The sequence below is a fragment of the Dendrobates tinctorius genome, unplaced genomic scaffold (genome assembly GCF_039654945.1).
Source record: "Dendrobates tinctorius isolate UK_male_01 unplaced genomic scaffold, ASM3965494v1 ptg000098l, whole genome shotgun sequence".
NCBI lineage: Eukaryota > Metazoa > Chordata > Amphibia > Anura > Dendrobatidae > Dendrobates > Dendrobates tinctorius.
This window is the reverse complement of record NW_027361766.1, coordinates 10,171,324-10,194,526: the sequence shown is the minus strand read 5'-3', so window position 1 is coordinate 10,194,526 and position 23,203 is coordinate 10,171,324. Positions and strand designations below refer to the sequence as shown.

The window sequence follows — 23,203 nt, the reverse complement described above, 5'->3', positions numbered from 1 at the left end:
AACGAGATTTTTCTGATGAAGGTCCTATGCTGGACCGAAAACGATTAAACCTTTCTGTCTGGAAGCACAAAATAAAAGTGTCTGAATACTTCACATATTGAGTGCCAAGATTTTTGTCATTTTTGATTGATGGGTTGGATACCCGACTTGAGCACCAACAACCAAACTATTCCTGAGTGCCGTGCTCTCTTTATAACCATACATTAAGGTTTGTGGCAATGTCATTTTGAAGACTTTGTAAGCATCAAGTATCAAAATTGGTGAAACATGGCTTTCTTGCGCATAATACCAAAAAAATGCTTTAATTTCTTAACGGTGGATTACATGATGAAACCTACACTACAATTGCTTATAATTTACACGAATGGAAAAAATTTCAATCTACTTGTAAGAAAATATTATTATTATTTGTGAAAATATAACATAAATTTCCTGATGAGTATACAGCAATGAGTGAAAATAAGAGATTCTTCAGCAGCTGCAGTCTAGATGTTTTTGTTTTATTTCTTATCTCCATCGCAGAAATATTAGTTTGTAAATTTAGATTATAATTTTTTCTTCAACCAAGAGGACAGAGAAAGATTCATCTCTGGGGCATGTACTTTTTCCCCCTGCACAATGTTGATCAATGATAACACCTGCAGGAGAAATAATAACATGCCCTCAGAAGGTCAGAATAGATTTTCATTTGTGAGCTATGTAATGGCCTCACAGCCCTGCTCTTCTGTGTCTTTGCTTTACCTACTGTGTAGAGCAGAGATATGTGTCATTACAAACACCACATGCACCTTTCATCTAAGGGTACTCTCCCCTCTGCTCTACACCCCTTCCCCCAGACTGACTACTGTGACATGAAAGTTGCAAGAAGTGTTTGTAGTGACACACAGCTCTGATCTACTCTACACAGTAGGTGAAGAGATCACTAAGAGCTTAGGGCTGGGTGTCATTACATGTCTCACACAGGGTAAACCTCGTCTAAGCTTCTGTGTGTTTTATTCCCTGCTTGACATATCCTACTTATGATTGATAAGAGTAATTCAGGGGAAAAACTACCCATCTCCAGGGATTAATCTTTGCTTGTGTGCCCTTGGTTGGAAAGTAAATTAGAATCTAAACTTTACAAGCTAATATATCAGCAATAGAGATGGAAATGAGGTTGCCATAAACCATTTTAGATTTATTTTTATTCTGCGATTAAATCAGTATAAGTACGCCTTGTTAAACAGCTATAATGAAGACATACAAAATTTACAAAAAAGTTTCACTATTTCTTTTTTAGTGAAAAGAATTCTCCTTCCACATGGAGTACACAATGAATGCAAAAAAATACATAAAATGAGACAAGGATGTCGAGGTCCTTTATCCTCTACTTTAGTATGTCAGTAATATTATCCTACATCTTAACTGATTTCCATAAATTAGGTTATCATGAGTTTCCATTTTAGGGAAGATATCAGTGGAAGTCCCAACCACCATAAAGCAATGAGGTAAGCTTGGCATCTCTGGTTTTCCATGATAACAGTACTTCTGAGTGATTGTGGTTAAGGGTTCTTAGCTCGGTCAGGCGTCCAGTCAATCGTGCAAAATGCTGTGGGTCTTCTGGATGGTAGATCTTTGAATACTTGTGTAAGATTCCTAAAAGTGGCTCTTGCAGTTTTTCAACCCCATTCTTGTTCTTTAAGAATGGACGATCTGTTATTAAAAATATTTTAAAAAAAATGTTCATATTCAATAATATTATCACTATAAAACAAAAAGGATAAAAAAGAAAGAGGATAAATATCTTTACGCACCTGAGAAGAACACGGTTATAGCACAGAGAAAAGCATATTCCGCATCAGTCACATTAAGGGAGCCCATACTTCTATAGAAGTTAAACAGCGGAGTAATAAATTCTTCAGTGACATCTATAACATAAAACACAACATTTAATGAGTGAAACAATCAAGTTTCTTGTTTCGAGTGTAATTGCACAACTAAGAATTAACTCTCATTGGTTACTACAAGCACCAAATCCATTTTACATCTCAAAAAGCCAAAGCTGCTCTTTGTTAATGCCCTAGCTACAGAGAATCTCATAATTCCATGAATGGAATGGGTTTAGTCTCAGGTGATTTTCCGTTTTCGTTTTTCCTCCCCTTCATCCAAGAGTCATAACTTTCTTATTTTTACAGCAATTTAGCCTTTGAGGGCTTGTTTCTTGAGGGATGAGTTGTACTTTTGCATGACATCATTCATTCTGCCACAAAGTGTGCTAAAAACGAGTAAAAAAAATTTTCAAGCGAGATGAAATTGCAAAAAAAAGTGCAATTCTGCAATGTTTTTTCAGTTGTTATTTACCATGTTCAATATATACGGTAAAACTGATCTCACAATATGATTCCTTAAGTAAGTACGAGTATGCAGATACTAAACGTACAGTTTTTTTTATAAGTGGTGGAAAAAAAAATTCAGAAATTGGTGAAAAAAAAAATAGCTTTTGTCGCCATTTTCCAAGATCCGTAACATTCTCATTTTTCGGGATCTGGGGCTGTTTGATGGCTTATTTTTTGCGCTCTGAACTAAAAATTTTTATTGATACCCTTTTGGGGTAGATGCAAAGTTTTTATTTCCTTTTATTGATTTTTATTGCAATGTTGCGACGACCAAAACAAATCTAAATTCTAGTGTTTTGATATTTTGTTCTCTGTAGTCTGTTTACCGATCAGATTAATTTAATTTATATTTGGAAAAATTGAACATTTCTGAATGCGGCTATGCCAAATACATGAATTTTTTTATGGCTTTATTTTTAATGGGGCAAAAGGGGGGTAATTTGAACTTTTTTCATTTTTTTTAAACTTATTTTTACTGTATTGAACAGTCCCCTTAGGAGACTTGAACCTGCAATCATCCGATTGACTGTGCTACATATTGCAGTGCTTCAGCATCAGCACTGCTATGTATGGCAAAAATCACAATCTCCTATGAACACCAGCCACGGGCCAGCATTCACAGAAGGATCATGATGACAGGCAGACTCCCGGCGGCCATGAAAACCCTTCGGCACTCTGCGATCACAAGATAGGCGCGCCGATGGGCGGGATCAATACCTCGTTTCCTGTCTCCACATGTTAAATGCCACTGTCAGTGATTGACAGCAATACTTAACTAGTTAACAGCCACAGATGGATCCAATATCCACGGGTGGATCCTGATAGAGACACTTGATGGTTAACTAAATCAGCCATCAAGTGCAGGGATAGATGCGGGCTCAGCGTGTCAGCCGGCATCAAAGGTAAGGACACAGCCAATGGCATAAATATACGTCATCAGTCGTGAAAGGGTATTATGTCATAAAACACTTTTGTAGAGAAACTTTAATGCCCAATAGATATCGGAAAATATTCAAAAATGTGCATAAATTTATATCAGTTTACAAATTGTATACCTAGAAGTAAAACAACCAGACCTGTATTAATTGTTTGAGTATTTTGCCGACCATTAGGATCTAGAGAATACAAAGGACATCTGTCAAAATCCTGAATATGGTAATATTCTCCTGTGTGACTCTGGTATTTTGCAAGTCCTAGAAAAAAAATGTTTGCATTAATAATTTATTTCACTATGTTAAAGTAAAAACGTTTTTAGTAGTCAGATAACAATATTTAAGATTTTATAACTTAAAAAAAATGGTTTCCTAATAAATAAAATATCTTAGTTTCAGGTTTAGAAGAACATCTAATATATAAAGCTCAATGTGTGTGTGTATGTATGTGTGTATGTCCGGGATTGGCATCTGCACCGTCGCAGCTACAGCCACAAAAATTTTGCAGTCACATGTCTGGACGCCGAGAGCGTCATATGCTATGTTGTAAGGCGAAATTTTAACCCCACGCGTTCCAATTCACCAAACAATTTTGCCTATTATTCTTATCATTTCTATGGTGTTATCGTCCTTCTGTAAAGCTGGAAATAACACAATTAATTACCGTGCCAACACAGACCACTCTCTGACACAGACTGCAGGGGGAGCCCAGTATCACACAGGATAGGATCAGATACACGGCTCAGCAGTCAGTATCACACAGGATAGAATTAGATACACTGCTCAGCAGTCAGTATCACACAGGAGAGGATTAGACACATGGCTCAGCAGTCAGTATCACACAGGATAGGATTAGATACACAGCTCAGCAGTCAGTATCACAAAGGATAGGATTAGATACACAGCTCAGCAATCAGTATCACACAGGATAGGATTAGATACATGGCTCAGCAGTCAGTATCACACAGGATAGGGTTAGATACACGGCTCAGCAGACGGTATCACACAGGATAGGATTAGATACACTGCTCAGCAGTCAGTATCACACAGGATAGGATTAGATACACGGCTCAGTAGTCAGTATCACACAGGATAGGATTAGATACACAGCTCAGCAGTCAGTATCACACAGGAGAGGATTAGACACACGGCTCAGCAGTCAGTATCACACATGATAGGATTAGATACACAGCTCAGCAGTCAGTATCACACAGGATAGGATTAGATACACAGCTCAGCAGTCAGTATCACACAGGATAGGATTAGATTCACAGCTCAGCAATCAGTATCACACAGGATAGGAATAGATACACGGCTCAGCAGGCAGTATCACACAGGATAGGATTAGATACACAGCTCAGCAGTCAGTATCACACAGGATAGGATTAGATTCACAGCTCAGCAATCAGTATCACACAGGATAGGATTAGATACACAGCTCAGCACACAGTATCACACAGAATAGTATTAGCTACACGGCTCAGCAGACAGTATCACACAGAATAGGATTAGATACACGGCTCTGAAGTCAGTATCTCACAGGATAGGATTAGATACACGGCTGAGCAGTCAGTACCACACATGACAGAATTAGGTACATGGCTCAGCAGTCAGTATCACACAGGATAGGGTTAGATACACGGCTCAGCAGACGGTATCACACAGGATAGGATTAGATACACTGCTCAGCAGTCAGTATCACACAGGATAGGATTAGCTACACGACTGAGCAGTCAGTAACACACGGTAGGATTAGATACACAGCTCAGCAGAAAGTATCACACAAGAGAGGATTAGGTACACAGCTCAGCAGACATGATCACACAGGATAGGGTTAGATACACAGATACACATGTTGTTATCAAAAGGCTATTGAATTAGTTGAAAATAAAATACTATCAATACTTGGGTAATCGTTTAGTTAATTTGTGTTGCAAATCTGTAGTGTTGAATATATGATGTGAAATGTTTTTATGTGCAATATAATCATTATAATTTGTTATAACAAACCACAGTTGGTTACTAGGCCCAGGCAATGCCAGGCTCTTCAGCTAGTTGCTTCATAAACCTTCATATGCCTTTTTATTGGAGTTGTAGTACATCTATAGTTTTCCCCAAAAGTTGTGAAAATATTCAAAAGTTTTCTGGAATAATAATGGTTACCACAAGGGGCTCTTGTACAGTAATAGTATGTAGACTTTACTTCCCTGCATGTGATGTGACCTGAGCTATATTTGGCCTAGTGGAGTCATTTATTCTGACAAGCACCCACATGTCATATTATGAGTTCACCAGTATTTGCAAGCCAAAATCAGGAGTGTATCAATCAGAGGAAAAGTATAATGGAAATGTGTGCACCAGTTCAGTATTTTTCACACACTACTGATGTAAAATACTGACCAAATAATAAATGTGTGAATGTGGCCTTAGCATGCTTTTAATTTGTCCGATCATCATGAACAAGTGTTCCTCTGAATCGTCCTAGGAGACGATTCATTAGAATTGGTGTTTTGTATGCCAATTTTAAGGAAGGGCTTGTTATAGTACAATGCGCTAAATTCATTAAGAGACTTGGGCTACTTAACAGATTTGGCGCATCTTCTCTGTGGCAGTGCCTCCGCACAACTCGCCAGAAATGCTATTTCAGTCAAGGACTAGATTAGCATTTCTGGTGTAAGCCATCACTTTTAATGTATTTGACATGCATAGCAATGCCCTGTCCTGCCCTGTCTCCTCCCCAGCTTTGTACCATTTTGGCAGTGCTCTTTCAAACTGAAAACACCAAAGTCATACAATTTCGTAGTAACTCCTCATTGCGTCAATATTTGGCAACTATTCAAAGCAGTTTACGTCCATTTTCTTGCATAACAGCTTGGATGAATCGGCCCTTAAGTGCTAAAAGCTTATTTGAAAGGAGATAACACACATTAGCAGCAAACAGGTTTGTGATTTTAGTATGGACCTCTCTAAGGTCTCCAAATTACTTTTTTCAATGTAATATCTGGATTTTTAAAAATACAAATTTATTCAATTATTTCACATTCTCCTGATTTAGAAAAAAAGTCTTAATATCTGCTTTTCACTATTATATTTATTGAAATATTGATGTATGTATAAATATCAATTTCAGTACAACACCCATCCATGTGCCTTATTAAGATGTAATTGAATCCCTCCCATGTGTGGCTGTTGTCCTGTCGGCCTCAGCGCAATTATGTATTACATTCCCAGTTGCAGCCCCTTTAATGTATACTACTCAACAGTGAAATTGAAATATCAAAAACAAAAAGTCATGGAATTATGGAAATGGACACGTTAATGATTTGCAAATGATGAAAAATGAAAACAATGTATTTTAAAAAAATAGTAGGATAGACTGATCAAATCTCAATTCATCGTATTTTTTCACCTTATGATGCAATACAGTCGTTCCTTCATACTGCTTGAAATACAAACCACATAACGAATGACATAAGATACATCCAGTCTATTCCAAGAATTTTGCTGACTTGAGAAAGGGGACGTACCCCCGAAATATCACTGCAGGTACAGACCACAGATTGTCATACATCATGTCTGCATATGTGCTTCAACATGCCTGCTTCTGTTTGGAGTATAGAGACTGTTTGCATTGACTTCTGTGTCCTTTGTTTACTATAGTCATAATGATTGATTCTATGAACAAATTCTAATGTGATGTAAAGATTGAAATATCATATAAAGGAAATTGTTGGAACAGACTGGATATATTTTATGCCATTTGTTGTATGGTTGGAACAACATTTTCAAAAATATCTCAATTTATTTAATATCGAGTATAGGTGCCGTGCACAGAAATATCAGCATTTACACGCCTTGGCTACTATCAATGAGATTATTTTTGGTTGTCTGAGGAATGCTCTACCATGTTGAATGCATTTTGGCACACAAATATTTAAGATCCACTGCTGGCATTTCCCTTTGCAATTGCTGACCATTGACGTTCCAGATGTGCTCAGTGGGAGACATGTCTGGAGACACTGCAAACCATGGTAGCACACTTAGGCTACGCAGGCTAGTCACAGTAGCAAGAGCAACACTTTGGAGATATGACTGTGCCACTGGTTCCACGACCAAATCATTGTTAAGCCAAGCTGTTAGTGTACCTGGAATGAAGATTTCTTGTGCAAAACAAAATGCAATGTGGAACCAGTAGAATGTTTATTTTTCGAAACTGTTGCAGAAGCCGTTTTCAACACGACAGAATCTGGCCACATGTTGCTCATGCTACTGTGTGCAACCTGTGTGGCCTAAATATGCTATTGTGGCACCCCTTGGGGTTCAGTTGCCACAGAGGTACTGCACCTCCTCCTGAGGTGTGGTACCCCACCTTCCAGGTAAGTTGGAGGCTCCTGACCACGCTCCAACACTTGCATCCCACACAACACAATAGTTCAGCAAAGCCACATTGCGGCTCCCTGCTTGTAGTGTAGCAGAGCACCTTTGGTGGCTCCCTGCTTGGAACACGAAACGTGCTGGGAGGCAGGTGGTGTTAGAATACATAATAGAGCGGGAAGGTTTAGGATTTGAGGTCAGTCAGTCGGAGAGGGAGAGAGAAGATACCTGGGAGAGGGATGGAGGAAGGAGGTGCTGCAGCAGATCTCAGTGACCTGGGTCTGCTGGCACGGGAAAGGAAAGAAGGAGAAAGACTTTGAACAGAAACCTGATCTTCTATAAGAAGGAAAGACTAGTACGGAACGTAGGAGTAAAGGGAACAGAGGACGTGGGTTAGGAGAGAACCCTGCCTAACAGTTCTAAGCGCAAGGCCGGGGGCCTGTCCCTGAGGTTGTATGGATGCTAATGATCCTGCAGCAGACACTGGTGGAGTAGTGGGCTGTAAATGCACTACTCCCATCTCAGACTTGGGGGCATAACAGCAACATTGATAGTGAGCCGGGACTCAGGAGCAAGGAGTCTCCGAAGCAGGCTACAGCTGTCTGCCGTACAAGGAAAGTTCATAAGAACATTGGACAGGAGGAACTCCAGTGTAACTCAGTACTAGGAGTACTTCAGTTAAAGGCGCTATAGAGGAGACGTTCAGGAAGGCACATGTTGGCGGAGGGTTGGAAGGGAGCATCCTATCTTGTTTGGAGGTCGACTGAGTCCCTGACCCGGAGGACACAGCACGGAGGCAGGCACCTGTATGTACTACAGACTGTGAGTAAAGCTTTGGAACTACAAGGCCTGGTGTCCTCCAGTTATTCCTGTGCCAACACACCTGGCACCGCTACATCTGGGTACCAGCTTCTACACCGCCTGCGCCTCTCCTCTACCCCTACATCTACACTGCCCTGGGACTACAGCTCCACCAGTGGGGAGCTTCACCATCTTGGCTGCAACACACCACCAGTCCCAGAGGATCTGCATGTAGCGTCGGCTTAACATCTCACTTGCCAAACACCACAGGTGGCGTCACAAACTATTCATTTAATCCATCACAGTCCACCATTGCAATTCCCCTTTTACTTGGGCGCCCAGGGCCACGGACCGGGTCACCGCTGCTGTGACACAACCCGCTGATACTGGCCCGGTACCGAGTACCCCACAGCCCTGGGAGGGCGACCCACTATCAAGGTTTACAACATGTCCAGACTTGTCTATCATTCAGCACTTCTGGATTGTCATTGGTCAGCATTTGCCAATGGAGCTGCCAACAGCAGGTCTTGATGATTTACCTATGTGCATTCAACATGGCAGACCTTTCCTGAGACAACCATTAATAACTTCATTGATAGCAGCCAAAGTGTGTAAGTGCTGGTATATGTGCATGTGGCGCTAATACTCGACGCCTAATAAATCGAGATGTTTTGAAAATTTTGTTTCTATTTTTTTGTTTGAATATTATTAACATGTCTATCAATCTTGTGATTTCCATAGTTCAATTACTTTTCCTTCTTTGTGTTGTAAATTCAATGTTAAGTAGTTTACTTGATCTGGATCTCATGAATAAGATAAACCACAAAGTGAGTTACCATCATGTAGCTGTGAGCCCCCTATTGATTGTTGATTGTAGATTTGTGCTAAACGTAAAAACATTGCTTCCACAGCGGAACCCTTTAAAAGAGCAATTTGATCATCATGATCCAAAATTTCAAATCCTGAAAAAAAGAAGAAACTTTAAGCTATAGGAAGAATGTAACTATATGCACTGTCTTTTAGTGAACAATATAATTTTGGAAATATCAATGTTATATGTGTACAATAGCCTCTCAAGTATTAATTTGTTTTGGAAAGTAACACAACAACCATTTTAGCCTGATAGTAAAATAATGCTGATTTTGTAGTTTTAAAATAAAGTGTCAGATCACATTTTAATAGGCAAACATTGGTAGTAGTCATTTAGATGTCAGTGATTTTCGTATAACTATAAAAAATTGTCCAAGTTTATTCAGTGTTTTTTTACTTTAGTGTCATCAGAGTGTCAGTTTTTATCATAAATATTTGGTCAGAGTTCCAATATTTTTTCTCAGATGAAAAATTGAACTTTTAAGTTTCTTATACCAATCAATTTGTGAAAAACGGAAAACAAAAGAATGGCATCTGAGTGCTTTCCGATTTTTTTCAAGCACCCATAGACTTGCACTGGCAAGTTTGATCCAAGACTTAGATCGAAATTGGACATGACTCCGTAATTTTGTGCGGACCATTCGATCTGAAAAACTATACAGCCATGTGAACAGCATCATAAACTAACGTACGAGTTCTATCTGTGAAAATCAAGAATAGAACTCAAAAATTGCATCAGAATGAGTTTTTAATCATAATGAATAGCTTAGTGCCTTTAACCTTTTCAAAGCATGGGGTTTTAGCTATTTTGCTATTTTATAATTTTCTTCTTCTTTGAAGTACCATAACTTTCTTTAACTTTCTTTCTTTTCCATCAACACACCATATTTTTCGCTTTGTAAGACGCACTTTTTTCCCCCCAAATTTGAGGGGAAAATGGGGGTGTGTCTTACAAAGCTGATATACCTTTCTGTGCTGCCGCTGAAGGCGTCCAGTGCTTGCTGCAGCACTGTGTCCCCCGGTGCTGCCGCCGCGCTGTCCCCCCGGTGCTTGCCGCCACTGCCGCGCTCTGTCCCGTGCAGCATGGGGGAGCTCTGCTGTTCCATGCATGCTTTCCTGTGGATTTCTTCCGGGAAAATGGCCGCTGTGCATGCGCAGATGGAGATCTCGGCACTGAAATCTCGGGAGATGAGATTACAGTGCTAAAATCTCATCTCCCGAGATTTCAGTGCTGAGATCTCCATCTGTGCATGCGCAGCGGCCATTTTCCCGGAAGAAATCCACAGGAAAGCATGCATGGAACAGCAGAGCTCCCCCATGCTGCACGGGACAGAGCGTGGCAGTGGCTGTAAGAACCGGAGGACAGAGTGCGCGGTGGTGGCAAGCACCGAGGGACAGTGCAGCGGTAGCACCAGGGACAGAGCGCGGCGGCAGTATCAGACACCCGCAGCAGCGCGCTGCACATCAAAACACCCCTTCATCCCAGCAGCAATGTTCCACTCCTGCCTCCTCCATTAGCAACCCTGGGACCCCGCTTCACCCCAGCCACCACCCCCGGTAAGCAATAAGACGCATGGATTATAAGATGCACCACCATTTTATTAAAAAAAAGTTTTTTTCCTATTTTTCTTCTCAAAATTTGGGGTACGTGTTATAATCCGGAGCGTCTTATAAAGCAAAAAATACGGTAGCTGTATGAGGGCCTTTTTTTTTAGCTGGATAAGTTGTAGCTTTGAATGACTCCATTTATTTTGCTATAAATTGTACTATAAAATGGGAGAAAAATTACAAGTGGGTGAAATAGTGGATGAAAGCCATTGGTTTAGGGGTTTTGATGTTTTGCAATGTTCATTGTGTGGTAAAAATTATTCTCCTGGATGATTTGGGAAAAAGAACTATCCTGGATGGTTTGGGAAAACTGAAGGTCCCAGATGAGTTGGGAAAGCTGGAAACTGCAGATTGTGAACTTTGTGTTCCGCTATATCTGAAGACAGCAGGAGATAGAGGCTGAAAGACAGAATTCAGGTCACCTGTCACTTGTCAAAGTGCTGCTGTTGTTTACTAACTATGAAGGATTTATCACTAAGAGATTGCCGGACTACTCCAGTAGCTAAGCACCTCACTGTCTATAGACTTTGTACACAGAAAGCCTGGTTTGGGCGGGGTTCATTTTCTCAGCTCTGCTTCATGTTAAATCTAAAAGCTCTGATTGTGTCAGGACAGCTGGACCCAGTAACATACAGTGATATATCATTGGATTCAGCTTCTCTTTATCTACATCAGGCTGCTCTCAAATGAAGTACCAAACCCTGCTGACAGATTCCCTTAACAGGAGCTGGTATGTAGTACATTGGTAGTATATTGGTATTGTATATTGAAGGACCTAAGATATTAAAGTCAGAAAAAAGCAGGTGGGATCTGAGGAACCACTTTCTATACAAAGAAACTTCTATAGAGTCTTATACAGTGTTCAGTACACACTGTACAAGGTGCCCAAAGGAGGTACTTGTCCGGACAGTCAACAGGTGTGTATCAAATGATATAAAATACCTATAATAGGCAAACTATGCATTTCAAGGTAGAAATAACCCTCTCAACAGTTCCAGATGGAGGTTGTAAATTCTACTCCAAAATACATATATACTGTATAATAAAGGTATTTATATCACTTGATTCTCTCTAGAAAATGTATAGACCTACCCATGACAGTACAATTCCATCAGGTGAGCACTTATTTTGAATTTTGATACATACTCCGACTTCAGTCAAAGCAATTACTGTTACATCCTTGTCCAGTTCTGTTCCAATGACCTATGTCTCCATTACCAGGCACTGCCACACTTGCTTTATAGATGGTACTGATGATAGAGCTGGTGGTGTTGTTAGCATCACTGGATGATGCAGGCATGGTTCAGCCAAATGTTTTGGCAGTCCAGCCAGGGAGTGTTTGTGTTTTTTCAAAACAGTGTAACTAGATGTTTTCTGTGACCTATAAGGTAGAACTCCTCCCTATTTAAAGTTCCAATAGACTGGGCTGCTGTGAGCTGCCAGATATAAGTTTATACTCACCCTGGTTTAATACTCCTGATACTGTTAGGAGTGGCGGAAGACACTAAAATAAAAATATAAATAAAGTGCCTTCGCCACTCGGGGGTCCACCGTGCGGTAGATGGAACGACCGCTGCTAGGTGGTGGCAGAGCTATAGGCGGTAGAGTGCACAGGTTAAAGTGCATCACCAAGTGAACAGAACAAACTCTGTTGAGCTCACAGAGCTGTAATTATAAATGGTAACACAAAAGACGCTGAGTCTGTTCAGGACACAGAATCTCAGCGCAACACACGCGGTATGCGGTCACTGGAGAAACACAAGGTAGCGATACTAACTGCGTAAGGACCTACCGGAAATGTGTGCAAGGCGTCGCAACCGCAAACGCCACTAGGAGCTGCAACTGTAGCGTGGCTATAGCAGGGCCACTGCAAAGACACTTCTTACTAGCAGGCGCAATGCTGACGCTTAGGCTGCTGTAGTATGGAGCATAACGCGCTGGCGCTTGGCGCTGGGTACTGGCACTAACACAAACACTCACACATGCGTAGTATCAGAGGGTAGGGGTTTCATAATAAGTCAGTCACCAGTCCATGCATCCATCAACAAACATACAGCAGCAGTATGGCTACACTAGCGCATGGCAGAACGGCCATGCGCACTTTTTATAGCGCAAGGGACCTTCCGGAAATCTCCAAGAGTCCAGGAAGAGCCAATAGGATCCGGAGCGGGACCTGAACACCTGACTCCCGAAGTCCAATAGGAGCTCGTCCCGTGAGCATGCCCAATAGATGGAATAAAGGACTTGGCCTCTGGAGACAGTGGTTGTGAGACAATCTCCTCAGCAATCCCTTCTGCTGCAGCAGATGGGCAAGAGACTGCAGCATGTGAGAATCTGGGTTTCTGTCTAGACGTGTCAGAAACCAGATTCCTAACATTACCCCCCTCCAAGGGCCCCCCCTCCCTGAACCTTCCGTTCCATCACCCTGTGCCTAGCAGTGGCACAGGGCTCAAACTCGCCTATAGACGAGCTTGGTGTCCTGGTAGGTGACATGGTAACCTGGGACACATGGAAGGTACCAGCGGAGGCAAGGTCGCCTGGTTTCAGGAGGGAAATCTGGGAAATAGCAGGAGCGGGAGTGGCCGTGGCACGCCGCCGTGTATCGACGGTCGTCGCCCCACTCCGCCTAGAGAGGCTATGCTGAGCACAAGAGGTACATGCCTGAATAAACCTCTTAACATCCCGAGCCCTATGAGGCCACCAATATGCTCCGGCCAAGAGCTTCGAGACCTGCATGTAGCCTCGGTGGTGAGACGCATTGGATGCATGCGCCCAAGCGAGTACCTGAGCCCTAAGATGAGGAGGGACAAAGGTCTCGACTACCGGCTCAGACTCAGACCATTGCGGGGAGCTGGCTTCCGGAGAAACCGCACATACGTGGTGACAACCACAAACAGATTCCTGGTGTGAGTCCGTATTAAAATCGGTACGAGACACCTCCATGGGCTCAGGAGGTAGGACCTCAGACTCAGGTGGCTCCAGCGGCTCGAAAAATTTGGGGAGCGGAGTACCCTTCCGTTTTGAGTGAGCACGCTCTAAGCCGTGCTCCGAAAAACGGAGGTCAATGCGCGAGAAGATGGAAATCAACTCTTCCAAGGTCGTAGGAATCTCTCTGGTAGAAAGAGCATCTTTAACATGCTCCGCTAACCCTTTCCAAAAGACAGGGATAAGGGCCCTATCAGTCCACTCCAACTCGGACGCCAGTGTGCGAAAACGTACGGCATACTGGCTCACCGAGAGAGATCCCTGAGTGAGTGCGAGTAGCTGCAGGGAGGTGTCGTGCGTGACCCGTGGACCGAGGAAAACCTGCTTGATGGCCATCAGCAGGTGCACTGCGGTTCGTATATCGGGATCACCACGCTCCCATAATGGCGTTGCCCATTCCAGGGCCTTGCCCGACAGTAGGGATATTATGAATGCCACCTTGGCCCGTTCCGTAGGGAATTGTGCAGCCAGCAGATCCAAATGGATCGAGCACTGGCTGATAAAACCCCTACAGGAGGCACTATCCCGGAAAACTTATCAGGCAACGGGAGGCATGTAACTGTCGGCGCAAGGGTGGACATGGACAAACGCGCTACTGCATCCGTTAACGCCTGGACAGCAGCATCAGTGGCTTGAGCAGCAGAGAGAGACTTCTCAAGAGCGGCCACCCGGTCGCCAAGCCGCTTAATGCACTGCAGGAGCTGCTGCTGTTCTGCCATCACTAGCCAGACCCTGGCGCTAGTGTAATGTTAGGAGTGGCGGAAGACACTAAAATAAAAATATAAATAAAGTGCCTTCGCCACTCGGGGTCCACCGTGCGGTAGATGGAACGACCGCTGCTAGGTGGTGGCAGAGCTATAGGTGGTAGAGTGCACAAGTTAAAGTGCATCACCAAGTACACTGAACAAACTCTGTTGAGCTCACAGAGCTGTAATTATAAATGGTAACACAAAAGACGCTGAGTCTGTTCAGGACACAGAATCTCAGCGCAACACACGCGGTATGCGGTCACCGGAGAAACACAAGGTAGCGATACTAACTTCGTAAGGACCTACCGGAAATGTGTGCAAGGCGTCGCAACCGCAAACGCCACTAGGAGCTGCAACTGTAGCGTGGCTATAGCAGGGCCGCTGCAAAGACACTTCTGACTAGCAGGCGCAATGCTGACGCTTAGGCTGCTGTAGTATGGAGCATAACGCGCTGGCGCTTGGCGCTGGGTACTGGCACTAACACAAACACTCACACATGCGTAGTATCAGAGGGTAGGGGTTTCATAATAAGTCAGTCGCCAGTCCATGCATCCATCAACAAACATACAGCAGCAGTATGGCTACACTAGCGCATGGCAGAACGGCCATGCGCACTTTTTATAGTGCACGGGACCTTCCGGAAATCTCCAAGAGTCCAGGAAGAGCCAATAGGATCCGGAGCGGGACCTGAACACCTGACTCCTGAAGTCCAATAGGAGCTCGTCCCGTGAGCATGCCCAATAGATGGAATAAAGGACTTAGCCTCTGGAGACAGTTGTTGTGAGACAATCTCCTCAGCAATCCCTTCTGCTGCAGCAGATGGGCAAGAGACTGCAGCATGTGAGAATCTGGGTTTCTGTCTAGACGTGTCAGAAACCAGATTCCTAACAGATACTTTGCTACTGCTTGTCTGATACATGTTGCTGACCTTGGCTTGATCTATCTGCCAGATGATTCAGCCTGACTCAGTCCTCCTGGTTCTGACCTTGGCTACTTCCTTGACCATCTCTCTGTCTTCTGATTCTGTCCTGTTTTTCCCATCTTTGGTTCTGACCCGGCTAGCCAAGTATCCTCTACTAGCTCACTCCACTGGCCAGCAGCCTATCTGTACACACAACCCATGGGTCACTTTTATCCAGATCCCTGTATTCCTAATAAACGACAGTTATGGTATGAAAGTGATGGTTACCCTGGAACCTGCTAAATTGACTCATTTCTGCAAAGTCTGTCCATGGAAGAATTTCACGTACAGAACAGCATTAGAATGACCTTGTAGTGAAGAAGCACTGTACTGTAAGAAGCAGATGACATAGTAGTACAGTAGCATTACTTCTATTGCAGATAGGAGCTTCTAGACAGTCAGTTATAACAAAGGCCTCACATGAGTATGTCAGTGGCATTGTAAGCTAAATACAGTTTCATCTGGAAAGTCCAAAATGAGGCAAAATTATTGTACCCTAAGGGGCCAATAAGATTAGTGTTGATAATAGCTTTAATTTTGAAAATTACCAACTAAAATAATTGGAATAAGTATATGTTTGGTACAATAGGATTACAATTCACTATAAAAAAGCAACGCAGCAACAATTTTGTAAAAAAAAAATGTAAAAGCACCAAGGGGAAAGCTGATGTTTCTCTCTTTCTGTGACTAACATAAATGCTATCCTATGTATAGCCAGCCATAAAAATGATCATACCTGGGAGCCTTTTTGTGAATTCTATGAGTACTTGCACATGCATCACAGCTGCTTCAGAGATTTGGTAGAATATTTCTTCTGGGTTTGCTGCTTCTTCTAACTGAGTCAAATGATAAAAAAGCAGATGTTTTAAAATTACAATAAATTCTTACCCACAGAGGGATCGGATGTTGCCTATATGGCCTTATTACGGGTATGCTAATGCAGCCCTACAAAAAACAATGACAAATAAAATAATTGGCCATTGCAACCATGAAGACTGGACAGAGTAGTTACTTTTTCTTTTCAAGGCTAGGGTTACATGGCATCTCTTATTGCCTGACAGCAATTCTTTGTCAGGTCCCACAACCAAACGCATTTGTGTACCTTGCTATTAGTGTGATTTTCTGTTAAAAAAAACCTGTCAAATTGCTGACCGTTCACATGTAGCCATGAGTTATATGAAGTCTGTTGGTCAAAGTTACATCCAACTTTCAAACAAAAACCATGGTTGTATTTCTTGCATCAGTTGTATGTTGGCTGGTGCCGTACATAAAGCTACCATTTTGGCAATGATGCCATGCAACACCACAATCTTCATGAACAAACAGTGAATGTGGATTTTGTCAAGTCTTCAATTCAGAAAAAGCTACTTTTTATAGACGATCAAAAAAATTTGCATATCCGAACTCTGCAAACCACCTCCTAACTGGTGGAATCCTTGGTGCCTCTTCTTAATTTTCAGGAACAGGGACGTCTTTTTGCAGTGCAATTCACACATGATGTGGTGGCTGGCCTACTAAACAGAAGAGGTGCCAGGTATACTGGCAGACAAGAGGCGGTTTTCAGGGCTCTGGTCTTGTAGCAATGACCTTTCTGACATGGCTGTTGGACCAGGGTTCTGCAAATGTTTTAGATCACCTTTCTCTTTTTATATTAATAATTGTTATGAATAATGTAAATGATTCCACATTGAGTACTTACAAATAATTTGTGTTCATCTGCTGGGGAGCTGCATTTTTGATATGCAGTAACTATATGATCAATCAGCTTGTAGTCTTCAGATGACAATTCCAGTCGTGTTACTACCTGCTGAAATCAGTAGAAATTACAAGTTAAAGGGGTTATCTAGGCATATAATAATAATGACCTATCTACAGGATAAAGCATCAATATCAAATCGGTGTGTCCCACACCCAGCAACCACCATGGATCAGCCCTCATTAGCTCCACTTGTGGCTGTATGTAAACATTGCACAGAGCTGAACAGCGCAGATGTTCATTGTGTAGAAGAAGCTGCCGGATACTACACATGATCTCTGCTACTATTTAAAAGAATAAGAACTGATCTGCAGTTCTCAGCAGCAGCTTTTACACAATGCTGTTCCAGCTAATAACAGCTGATTAGAGGGGGTGCTAGGTGATGGGTCCCCTCAGATCTGATATTGGTGACCTATTCTAAGCAAACATCTTCAATATTATATGACTGAACATCCCATCTGATATCTGTGCAAGCAAAACGTATATAATAAAATAGGATTGCAAAAGGTTCATATGTATTAATGTACTGCACTGATATGAAAAAAGTAATACTTTTGGTGACATGCTTACTGAAGTTACTTTAGTACATTTGTGCCCAATGCAGAGTGTGCACGTATAGGATATTTTTCACGTTCTGACTAAAACTTCTACTCACTTTTGCTGACTTTGTAGTTGATGAAACTTGTCTACTGTCATTTGCATCTTCTTCCACTTTCACGTTGCAGAATATTGAGCTGTTTTGTTTGTAGTTTTTCCTGAGCCTCTTTGACTTGCATTGTACTTCAGTTAACAAACCTGCCAAGTAAACAGGACATGATCAATGCAATATCACACAAATAAGTTGTATAAGGCCTCTTTCACACATCCGGTTTTTGTAATCCGGCACGATGCGGCGAAATTTTTCATAACTGGATCCAGCACCGGATCCGGTTTTGTCCCATAAGCTTTCATGGTCGCCGCATCGTGCCGGATGGTTATGCATCGTGTCCAGTTGCTGCCGGACACGGCAAAAATTAGCCGTCCGGCATCTGCAAAAAATGTTCTCTGCAACGTTTTTTGTCAGCGCCGGACCGGCTTTTTCCACAGCGCATGCCCGGACTCTGTGAATGTTAACCCCACAAGTGCCCGGCGAGAGAGAGAGAGATCTCTCTCTGTCACCCGGACACTTGTGAGAGATCTCTCTCGCTGGGCACTTGTGGGGTTAACACTCACAGTGTCTGGGTGAGAGAGAGATCTCTCTGTGGGGTTAACCCCACAAGTGCCCGGCAAGAGAGAGAGATTCTCTCGCCTGGACACTAAGTGTTAACCCCCCGTGTCTCTGTCTCCACCCCCCTCTCCTCTCCCCTCCCCTCTCCTCTGTCTCCTCTGTCTCCTCTCCTCCCCTCCCCTCCCTTTCAGCAGCTGTCTCTCAGCGGCTGTCTCTGTCCACCTCCTCCTGCAGCTCCTTTAAATCATGTCCGAGCCGTTTGTCTCGCCGCATACACATCCGGTGTCACGGCTGCAGGCCGGATCCGGCGGTCCAGCTTTTCGCCGCACGCCGCCGGACCCCACACACCGGATGTGTGAAATTAGCCTTATTCAGATTTTCAAAAGGTAATGGAAGATATAAACTGAAAGTAATGGAAACCACATTGAGTGATTTTGCTTTTGTCAGTGTACCATTAGACCTGTGAGCAATGAAGAGGATATTTTCTTTATCAAGCTCAGTCATTTATTATCAGCTATTCTATTACAAAAATTGTAATACTTTTGATAGTTCAGTAAATAACTTCATAGTCAAAACAAGTATATTAATTTACATGTGATCAAAGTTTATGATCTGGGGCCCAAAGCCTGCATACAGGTACACAGCCATGCAGTTATTAAGGGTATGTTCACACTGTTTTTCTTTTAGCCCAAAAAATGTAATGTATGGTAATTTTTAAGTCTTGTCAGGAATCTATACATTTTCTAGTGGAGATTCCAGCTTTCAAGTGGTATTTAAAGTGGTTTAGAAGAGGTTTTTAAAGCTTTTTTTATCACATAGTTTCTTGCAGCCGTACATGCACACGTTGCAGTTTGTGTTGCGTCTTGTTTCCGCATTCTCAGCAAAAACATATAATTTTGATACGATTTTCCAAAATCGATGCAAAAATGCTGTGCTATTATTATAATTAAGACAAAAAAAAAAACACAATGCGGCCACAACATGTGAATAGATTCTAAAAAAATTTGTGTTATATATATACACCTTAGTACATTTTATCTGTATCTTTTAGAAGTTTCCTTTAAAGGGAATCTGTCACTCTCCCCAGGCGGTTTTAACCAAAAGAGCCACCTTCAGCAGCACTAAGGCTGCATTCTGTGAAGGTGGCTCTTCTGTTTCTGATGGTGGGCGGTGCCCAGACACAAGACAAGGGGCATGATGGACGGATAGTAGGCGGCGCCCAGACATAGGACAGAGGCATGATGGATGGTAGGCGGCTGATACAGGGGGACACACCATACCTATGGGACACATTACAGGTATGAGGAGCTATTTATAAAAGTCGATATTTCAGCATTACTAGGGGTCAGAAACAGAAGAGCCACCTTCACAGAATGCAGCCTTAGTGCTGCTGAAGGTGGCTCTTTAACTTAAAAACGCACTGGAGGGAGACAGGTTCCCTTTAAAGAGGTTTTCCCATACGTGATAGGCTCTTAAAGATTGGAAGAAGCTGATTTTCCATGGGTAAACCATGGCCTCTCAAATAATTCCCTGCTGCAGGGAAATTGAAATATTCCATGGCACCCACTAGGATTAGTCCCTCAGAGTGACTATGCTTTGTCTCACAGAGGATGTCATGAGCAGGAGGGCCCCCAATAACACCCAGATAACCTGTTTGGACAGAGGTTGTTTTATGAGGCCTGTTTGCTTGCATAATTTGTCATGAAAAAAGTTCAATACAATTTTACATTGGATCTCCATGGGTGACGTATGTCTGATGGATGTGATCTGTCGAGATATCTACAGTATTTGATTTGCATAATTTTTTATTAATGGGATTTTCCATAACTTTGATCTTGAAGACCAATCCACAAACAACATTATCAATAACGGATCGGTGGGGGTCCAACACCCAGTCCTCCCACCGATTAGTCATTAGCAGCTTGGCAGAAGCCGGATGTAAACAGTGTACAGTAGAATACCACCGGGCCATCAGACTGGGTAGGGACTGCTGTAGGGTACTACATATCAGCTCATATTATTTGATCCTGGTCATACCAGACTGTACATGTCGATTTAAGAAATAAGTTAGGGGAGGACACAACTTAAGATCCCCCAAAAAATTAATGTTAAATATAAGTGAATTATACTAAACTTACATTCTGCAAGCATGCCAACAGCTTTACATTTTTTAAGCCGACACTCCTGACACTTCCTCCTCATGTACATGTCCATCTCACAATGACCACCATTCTTACACCTATACACAGCATTTTTGGTAATGCTACGACGGAAAAAACCTGTAAAAAAATAATAAAATATTATATCATTTAATCATATATGATATTTACAATGAGTATTCTTCTAGCTGTTAATAGAGTTCACAACTGAATGTAAATAAAATGGTAAGTAACTTTCCAAGCACTTTCATAGCTGCTTTAAATAAAACAATTTTTAACTAGTTTTGTTTTGTCCATATAGGAGTTCAGTTCCCATTTCTGACGTTTGATCTAACAAAACCATTATAATGGCATTTTCAGGTTTCAGCATATATGTATTTTGTATTATGCTAACTTCTAACTTACTTTGCATTTCAGTTCTTCAAAGTTTATGGGATTTCTGCTCTAAGTCAATGATTTCGTATGTGCACACAATGTCTTTTTCATGCGGAAACACTACGGAAATGGCATGAAAAAAAGCATAAAAAAAATAAACATACTGTATGCATCTCTATTTAAAAAGTTCTCAATATACAGTCATATGTAAAAGTTTGGGCACCCCTATTAATGTTAACCTTTTTTCTTTATAACAATTTTGGTTTTTGCAACAGGTATTTCAGTTTCATATATCTAATAACTGATGGACTCAGTTATATTTCTGGATTCAAATGAGGTTTATTGTACTAACAGAAAATGTGCAATCTGCATTTAAACAAAATTTCACCGGTGCAAAAGTATGGGCACCCTTATCATTTTCTTGATTTGAACACTCCTAACTACTTTTTACTGACTTCCTGAAGCACTAAATTGGTTTTGTAACCTCATTGAGCTTTGAACTTCATAGCCAGGTGTATCAAATCATGAGAAAAGGTATTTAAAGTGGCCACTTGCAAGTAGTTCTCCTATTTGATTCTCCTATGAAGAGTGGCATCATGGGCTCCTCAAAACAACTCTCAAATGATCTGAAAACAAAGATTATTCAACATAGCTTTTCAGGGGAAGGATACAAAAAGTTGTCTCAGAGATTTAACCTGTCAGTTTCCAGTGTGAGGAACATAGTAAGGAAATGGAAGAACACAGGTACAGTTCTTGTTAAGCCCAGAAGTGGCAGGCCAAGAAAAATATCAGAAAGGCAGAGAAGAAGAATGGTGAGAACAGTCAAGGACAATCCACAGACCACCTCCAAAGACCTGCAGCATCATCTTGCTGCAGATGGTGTCACTGTGCATCGGTCAACAATACAGCGCACTTTGCACAAGGAGAAGCTGTATCGGAGAGTGATGCGAAAGAAGCCGTTTCTGCAAGCACGCCACAAACAGAGTCGCCTGAGGTATGCAAAAGCACATTTGGACAAGCCAGTTACATTTTGGAAGAAGGTCCCGTGGACTGATGAAACAAAGATTGAGTTGTTTGGTCATACAAAAAGGCGTTATGCATGCGCTGTATTGTTGACCGATGCACAGTGACACCATCTGCAGCAAGATGATGCTGCAGGTCTTTGGAGGTGGTCTGTGGATTGTCCTTGACTGTTCTCACCATTCTTCTTCTCTGCCTTTCTGATATTTTTCTTGGCCTGCCACTTCTGGGCTTAACAAGAACTGTACCTGTGTTCTTCCATTTCCTTACTATGTTCCTCACACTGGAAACTGACAGGTTAAATCTCTGAGACAACTTTTTGTATCCTTCCCCTGAAAAGCTATGTTGAATAATCTTTGTTTTCAGATCATTTGAGAGTTGTTTTGAGGAGCCCATGATGCCACTCTTCATAGGAGAATCAAATAGGAGAACTACTTGCAAGTGGCCACTTTAAATACCTTTTCTCATGATTTGATACACCTGGCTATGAAGTTCAAAGCTCAATGAGGTTACAAAACCAATTTAGTGCTTCAGGAAGTCAGTAAAAAGTAGTTAGGAGTGTTCAAATCAAGAAAATGATAAGGGTGCCCATACTTTTGCACCGGTGAAATTTTGTTTAAATGCAGATTGCACATTTTCTGTTAGTACAATAAACCTCATTTGAATCCAGAAATATAACTGAGTCCATCAGTTATTAGATATATGAAACTGAAATACCTGTTGCAAAAACCAAAATTGTTATAAAGAAAAAAGGTTAACATTAATAGGGGTGCCCAAACTTTTACATATGACTGTAAATTCTCAATAGAAATCAATAGAAAAACTCGAAAGATGGCTGGACATAATTTGGAACATTTTACTATTGTTATTGCTAAAAAAAAACTAGTAGTTTTTTCATTATTCAATGGAGTGAAAAAACAACCACAAAAAAACACAAAACCATGGGAAAACCTTCCAAAAGACTGTCAGTGGCTATAACCGCCAGTTTCCTGACACGTTTTCTGCCTGAAAAATTCTGAGTTTAATAGACG

General features: G+C 41.8%; 1 protein-coding gene across 1 annotated transcript in view; it reads right to left on the bottom strand.

Annotated features, from left to right (window-relative positions):
- Nucleotides 1–64: 64 nt before the first annotated feature.
- Nucleotides 65–23,203, bottom strand: part of LOC141099176 (bile acid receptor-like) — a 197,740-nt gene continuing 174,601 nt past the window's right edge. The window contains exons 4-11 of the mRNA XM_073587319.1: nucleotides 20,757–20,897; nucleotides 18,067–18,206; nucleotides 17,355–17,462; nucleotides 16,392–16,491; nucleotides 9,319–9,444; nucleotides 3,452–3,568; nucleotides 1,794–1,907; nucleotides 65–1,692 (exon numbers count right to left, since the gene is read on the bottom strand). Of these exons, the coding sequence (XP_073443420.1) occupies nucleotides 1,454–1,692; nucleotides 1,794–1,907; nucleotides 3,452–3,568; nucleotides 9,319–9,444; nucleotides 16,392–16,491; nucleotides 17,355–17,462; nucleotides 18,067–18,206; nucleotides 20,757–20,897 (1,085 nt within the window). The 3' untranslated portion in view covers nucleotides 65–1,453. The remainder of the gene's footprint in view (nucleotides 1,693–1,793; nucleotides 1,908–3,451; nucleotides 3,569–9,318; nucleotides 9,445–16,391; nucleotides 16,492–17,354; nucleotides 17,463–18,066; nucleotides 18,207–20,756; nucleotides 20,898–23,203) is intronic.